The sequence below is a fragment of the Lactuca virosa genome, chromosome 3, assembly GCF_052849685.1.
Source record: "Lactuca virosa cultivar CGN04683 chromosome 3, Lactuca_virosa_CGN04683_v6, whole genome shotgun sequence".
NCBI lineage: Eukaryota > Viridiplantae > Streptophyta > Magnoliopsida > Asterales > Asteraceae > Lactuca > Lactuca virosa.
The window spans coordinates 5,829,028-5,836,780 of NC_136428.1; the positions used below are offsets into that span (position 1 = coordinate 5,829,028).

General features: G+C 33.1%; 1 protein-coding gene across 1 annotated transcript; it reads right to left on the bottom strand.

The window, feature by feature from the left end:
• Positions 1-5,590: 5,590 nt before the first annotated feature.
• Positions 5,591-6,706, bottom strand: LOC145163268 (uncharacterized). The gene is made up of 6 exons (XM_079082104.1): positions 6,639-6,706; positions 6,442-6,558; positions 6,266-6,347; positions 5,992-6,038; positions 5,822-5,903; positions 5,591-5,674 (listed from the first exon to the last, which is right to left on the bottom strand). Exons 1-6 carry the CDS (start codon positions 6,704-6,706, stop codon positions 5,591-5,593), a joined length of 480 nt encoding a protein of 159 aa, XP_078938230.1.
• Positions 6,707-7,753: the final 1,047 nt, after the last annotated feature.

Genomic DNA, 7,753 nt, shown 5'->3' on the forward strand with positions numbered 1-7,753 from the left:
TTTTGGAGTTCAACTGTCATAGTAGCCAACATGATACAAGACACCTTGGTGGCATCCTTCTCATGAGTCCTAAACTCAGCGGTCTCCTTAGGAGTAGAAAAAGACTCATCAATTTCCTTAAGCTCCTTATCGAGGACATATTCCTTGTCCTCATAACGAGTGACCATCCTGATGTTCCTAATCCAATCATTGAAGTTGGTACCATCAAAGATGACTCTCCCACACAAGTTCATGAGAGAGAAGGAGCCAGTAGGGTTTGAGCCAGAAGTAGTGTTGGAAGACATCTGAAAAAGAAAGACAAAGTTTAAATTAGATAATAATCCTTAATATAACACCCAAAATGAAATATTAAGGCCAGGACCCAACACAATATTTTACAATTTGGAAGAGGGACGTCGTAATCCAAATGCGAAATATTTGAAGGTAGGTAAATGACGATTTACCAATTTCCACCATGAAAAATGAAATTGATTATTAAGTTTTAATTGGATTGAAATTCCTAGATTCCTTTAAGATTCATTGAACTTTTCAATGGCATATTTAAATCTTGATTATGCCCTTCAAGTTAGTGACTGGGATACCGAGGATCAAAAACAAGGTGTGAATAACCATGCAAATGTGCTTGGCACACTCGATGTCATTTATCACCTAATCAAGGTGCCAGTTAACCACACACGCTCCATCGATCTATGACAACATCAAGCTACCCTTTGCCACCCTTACTAGTCCAAGTTAATGTGTCGGTTAACCACACACGCTCCATTAACGACTTGGCAAGGTGCAAAGTGCAATTTCATGGATTAACATCAATTTCACATTTTTCCTAAAGTAACTAAGATTGGGAATTTAATATAACATTTAGTTACTTTATAATTTTCATTATACTTTTAACGAGAATTAATGTCCTATCCTACCCGTCCGGCTAACAACCCTCCACCAGTCAAGGAAGCGGTGGTTGAGAGTGGACACCCATTAAACCACCATTTTATAGGCAGTTACCTTATACCCCCTTATAGACCGGTTCGTGAATGAGGCCTACTAACGGTAAGACTGACTTGTCTTATACATATATATAATAATTAAAATTTTAATATTATAATAGTATAAGGGTTGAATTTTAAACTTTTAAAATTCTAGGGTTTGGAATTAAAGTATTCATAGGTATGACTTTACAAATTCCAAAACTTGAGGGAAAGTTTTGAAACTCTTCAAAACTTTTCATTTCCATAACTTATGAGTTTAATGACTTTTTAAAGAAAAGACTTTTCATTTTCCATAACTTGAGGACAAGTTATGGAGTCCATTAAATGCATTTAGATTATTATTTTAATTAACACAATAATCAAATAATCCATACATGATCTAATTAAACTCATAATAACAAGATAATTCATATCAACAATCTTCAAGAAATTAGCCTAATCATATAAACTAATACAAATCTTGAAATTATGACAATTATCCTTTAATTGGACAAGCATGATCACTACCATACCAAAAAACAGATTTCATGGTTCAAAAAACAGTTTTGGGTAATGATCCTAATCCAATTTGGCCAAAAAACTCAAAATTCTGCACACAGATGCATCACCACGTCGTGGTAACTATTGCCACGTCATGGTGGGCATGCAGAAACGAAATTGGCAGATTTTCTAGCTTTGAAAATAACACAATGCAACAATATAACAGAAAACAACCCTAGGCTCTGATACCACTGAAGGGTTTTGAGCACTCTAACAACCTTATGGTGCACATACAACCCTAAATGCTTTGGATCTATGTTTTCTCTAATTATACATGCAATTTGATTTTCCAAAGCATTATCCTAACTAGCATACAAAGCATGGGTACTTGAATAACAAAAACTAGTTAGATGACATACCTCTTGTTGTAGCTTGTTAACTTGGACCTTTAAGAGCCTAGCACCCCAAATGTGATGCCTCAAATGCTTCACAAAACACCACCAACAATGGAGGACTTGAGAGAGAGAGTGTACTTGCAAAAAATCAGCTCTATGATCTCTTGAACCACTAGTCACAATTTTAGGAGCTTAGGGGCTTCTTACATAGTGTGGCAAAGTCTAGGGTTACATCCATGTAAACCCTAATGGACATGACCTTTCATATTACTTAGGATCCATGGGTTAAATCTCCATGGACTATCCATGGACTACCATATTCGTTTAGCCCATCCTAAATAACCATAAGCCCACACTCTAAGAATCATTGATTTACCAAATCAATCCCCGTACATTTAACTAGTCTCTTTTGATCACTAAATTAATTCCAAATTAATTATTAATCAATACTAATTAAATAATATTATTTCATATTAATATATTAGAACTTATAATATATTAATAAATCATAAATAACCTCTACTCAAAAGTCCATCCTTACAAATTGTTCTGGTGAAATGCAACCGAAATGGACCATGCTACTCTCGGGTCAAGTACATACCAATTATAGTTATGGGCTTAGACACTAAATCCAACATGAGTCTCTTCAAGGTCAATGCTGCTCCCACTATCCTCTTTGCATATGAGCTCTCTCTAGCGAAAGACTCCTCTTCGTGCTACAAAGACCACGTTTTCACTAGGTCTATAGAACAAATATCCAAAGGACTTCTATGGGTAGCCAATGAAATAAATCTCTCACTTCGAGGTTCAATTGTCGTCAGTCTCCCGTTTAACAAAAACTTTACAACCCCAAACCTTGATATGTGCTAACGAGGTAACTTTCCATGTCCACATCTCGTGAGGTGTTTCGGCAAACTTCTTAGTTGGGACAAGATTAAGAATATGAGCGGCGGTCTCTAAGGAATGCCCCCAAAATGAAATTGGAAGAGAAACTCAACTCATCTTGGAACGAACCATGTCCAACAAGGTTTGATTTCTCCTCTCAGCCACACCATCAAGTTGTGGTGTCCAAGGAGGGGTCAATTGTGAAACTATTCCACATTCCTTGACGTAGTCGTGGAACTCGATACTAAGATACTCTCGACCTCTATCTGATCAGAGCATCTTTATCTTCCTGGTCATTGGATTCTCGACTTCATGTTTAAGCTCTTTGAACTTTTCAAAGGTTTTTGATTTAAGTTTGATTAAGTAAATATAAACATATCTACTATAATCATTTGTGCTTTAATTATATGTTTAAGGAGTTTTTAATTAAGGAAATGTGTAGTCACTTTCGGTTAGGGTTTGAATTATAAAAATCCTATTATCATAAATTAGAATAGTTTAGTGTTTGCTAAAGTCACATATACATAACTTTATTGTTAGTATTTTAAGTTTAGGCTCAAACTATTTGTATTTGCACCCCTTCGTATACACCACTTTTGGATGCTTTGGCATGACAGGTAACACCAACAATAGAGTTGTCTTACATTGAAAATAAGTAAATAATAGAAAAACAATATAAAAAATATCGTTTCAAATGATTAATGGTCAAAAGATTCTAAACAATCTTTACAAGTTCAAAAACTTTAATACATTATAATACACTATAAGGCAAAAAACAAAATCTAATCTCAATTATAATCACAAGACGTTTTGTTGAACATGTTAACAATGAACAAAAAGAGTATATATTGGATCTTTATTGAATGGTTGTATATATTCTGGAATGTGATATGTTTAGTTGAACACTCGAACATGAAAATGAAGAACATGTAGATGATAAACACGAAAAACATGAGATGTTTAGTCGAACATATTTATAAATAGAATAAAAATACTTATAAAATCGTTTGATTTTAAATCCTAAATAGTTTTTGAGTTCAAAAACATGGAGATTATGGCCCCATTGTTCCACACAACTTTAATTTGTTTAAAATAATGAGGTAGACACTACTATAAAAATTGACTTTAATGACACACAATGCATGCCATAAATGGGATAGATGACACACAAATGTGTGTCAAGGAAGCCCTGTCACAAAGGAAGACGAAACGCATTTGCGTGTCTTAACCTTACGGCACACATTTACAATACACAATGCGTATCATTAAAGCCCCTGTCATAAAGAAAGACGACACACATTTTTACGTGTCATAATTTTATATGTTTTTAAATACATATATTTTTGATAGATTTACTAATTTTCAAATTAAATAACACATTTAAATGCTCATAATACAAAATAAAATACCATACACTGGAAAGATAATTCATTTCACAAAATATCATATCTCAAATACAAATAATCATTATGTTAGTAACTAAATGTAATAAATTTCTAATATTGCCTAGTATTTATTATAGAAAAACAAAACACAACATTAAAAGGACTCGTGAGTAAGTTTTCTGTTCATAGTCTCAATGCAGCTTTAAGCCTTGTAACTTCACCACTTGAAGATGCATCAAGTGAACCAGTATTGACTCTTTTTTACAAGTCTCCTACACTTGGGGACATAAAATGACTTATGTAGTAAAAAGGATAAATTCTGCTTTTTTTCAAGTCAAATCAATTAAGTATGCCACTATTACTTTCATTTTAACAAAAAAAGACCTAATGCATGAAATAACAACTTACTTCAACTTATTTGTGATAAAAGAAGCTTAAATGAAAGAAATAGCAAAGTACATTGCTATTTCCTGCACTTGGGGGACATAAAATGACTTGTGTAGTAAAAAGAGTAAATTAGTTTTTTTTTTCAACTCAGATCAATTAAAGTATGTTGTTATTTCTTGCATTTTAACAAAAAAAGTACCTAAATGCATGAAATAACAACTTACTTCAACTTGTGGTAAAAAAAGCTTAAATAAGTATAGTTTTTGAGTATAATTGAATCGAAACCATCCTAGACTTATATGGTCAACATAACAAATCTAGAAGGATAAAATTCTACCTATTGATGCCCAAAAACGTTTTTGTAACTTGTAATGAAGTGTGATGCTCAAGTGAAACTCAAGAGTGCAAGAATTCAAATCAAATGTAAGATTAAAGAATTTATCTAGCAAGGGATTTGAAAAGAAAATAGGAACTGAAAATTTCTAGAAAAAATAGCAGCAAAGGCGGCTCACTTATGACTTATCATTTTTCGTTGAGCCTGAACCAAAGTAATTAAAACAGGGAAAATGGTTACATAAGTCTCAGAAAAAGAAATTTCAACAAAAATAATTAAAACTGGTGAATTCTCCACTATACCTTTCCCTGGAGCTTGAATATTTGTGGTAGGTGTCAGGATATGCTCACCAAGAGCAAAATTTTATAGCCTCGAAACATATGTATATGGAATCTCCATATGCATGTAAATACATTCGACAAATCTTGTTTGCTAATTTCGACAAATACAATTAGCCCCAAAATGAAACATTAGAAGACAAGCTTAAGTAAAAACTTATAAAACTAAATTATGAATCAACTTAGTGACTTTTGTGCTATTTTCCCAAATTTCTACCCTTCATCATAAATTCAATATAACTAATACATATAAATTGACAAAAAAGGTAAATCAATTATTCTAACATACAGAAAAATACTTGTATACAAAATCATAGCTCATGTAATAGTTACATAAATATTAGTATAGTCGTTTCATAATTCATACTAACTCATCACAATCATATTATATGTGCCTTAAAAGCTATAACAGCACACCAGTCAAGAACCCGTGGTTCATTACAGCTTCAACACTTGGCTTGTTCCTGAAGTCAGGATTCAACACTGTCTGAATTCATATAAATTATAAACTACAACATTATCATACATTTCATTTTCTTAAAAGAAAATATATCTAACAACTAATACAGAAATATTATCATACATTTTGAATTTATTAAAGAAACATGTAAATATATAGTAGTAGTAACCTAACATGCACTAGTTCCCAACCAACACCATCGCCCACATCCAAAAACTTAACAACCTCCAAAAACCGATCATCCGCTAAGCAATACCTATCAAAACTCAAAACATAACCAAAATGTAGTAGCCAACTAGGCTTAATAAAATTTTGAAATAATACAAGAAAGAAAGGATTTTTACTCTCTAGCAGCTCCAAGATCAAGTTTGAAAGTACTCTCTAGAAGCCTCTACAAGTTCAAAGAATTTTAATATTATTACAATTTAATTATAAAATAGGATTAATGATATACAAAAGTAGGAAAAACATGAAACCTTCAAGGTTCAAGAACTACAAAGCACGACAGTTGTGAATAGGATGGAAATTGCAACTTCTTGTTTATGAAAAGACGTGAATGCTTTCCACAACCTCATCATTAAAATGAAGCTTACTTGTAGTGAATAGAATGAAGCTTACTTGTAGTGAATGTCTATCCATGATCTCGGCTTCACAAAATGGAATAAAATCCAGGTATGCAAAAAGAAGACTAGCTCCATAACTGTAAAAGTACAATGATGGATGAAATAGGTAAGAAACGAAGACCAAAAGTAAGATTAAGATGCTTAGATTATTTTAAGGTAGTAGAGTGTTACATATCATCTGCTATTCCAAAAGCCATATTCTCCATAGGACTAAATGCCCCTGTAGATTTTGCTCGTCTCCAAAGACCTTCAGACAATCCTCCAGAATTTTCCTCTAAACTTGACATCCTACAAACAAAGATTATTCATTCACTCATTCACCATCATAACTAATTAATATAAATTTATGTAAAAAGCATAAAGCATACTGTATATCAATAGAAAATGCAAGATCATGGACCCTTGGAACAAGGTAGGCAACATCTTTATCTACCATTGTGTTGAAATATGAACATACATATGCACACACGGGTTTTTGTTTAGATTTTTGTTATGATGAAGTTGAAAAAAAAAGATAAATGAGAGTACTTGAAAGGTGGATTCGACAGAAAGCCAAAGAACATGAACACAAAATATAGATATTTTGTCTACTTCACCATGCGTTGGTAGTGAGAGAATGATTAGATTAACAAGAAAGAAAATAGAAGGGAGAAGAAAAATAATTAGGGTTGGATTTAAGAACCCTAAATCATCAGCTCAAATTGCTGACTGGAAGGTAGAATCGTGATCAATTGCTTCAAAATAGAGTAGACAGGAGGTGGAGATAGACGCAAAACCCTCAATCGCCGACTTCAGAGTTGCAGAACCCTCAATCACCAGTGACGACAACTTGAGATTGTTTATGAGCCTGAGGTCACCGATGTTGCAAAGATTTTGTGTGGAGCTCATGTGGAATGGTTTGTGAAACATCAGAAGAAGATTTTCTAGGGTTTGTGAGGGTTGGGGGTAGGGGAAGACTAACGGCCTTGTCAATTTTTTGAAGAAGGTGGACGCATCGTTAGTGGGTAGAGAGGCTACTTCCATAGGGGAAAAGGGAGATAGAACAAGGCAGAGTTCTTAATTTTTTAGGTTTTCATTTCCCCCCTTGTCTATTAAAGAAACGTAATGTCGGTTCATGAAAAAAAAATTACAAAAACGACACCTTTACATGACACACAGTTAAGATAAGCGCCCTTCGTGTTTGTAATTTTTTTGTACACTAATTTTAGGACACACACAAATGTGTTTTCTCTATCCTTCAAATTTTGGAAAACTGACATTACTTTTAGGACACGCAAAAAATGCATATCGTAAGTCAGTGCGTGTCAATTTTTGTGTGTCATTAAAGGGTTATTTTCTAGTAGTGGGAGTTAAGTAACATCATTACATGGTTTAAGGTTTCCATACAAGTTGTGCCTTTAAAATTATCCTTGTTATCTTCAACAAAAATTCATTAATGTCTTCAATTTGAGCACATGTAAAAGTATAATTAAACAAATAGAAA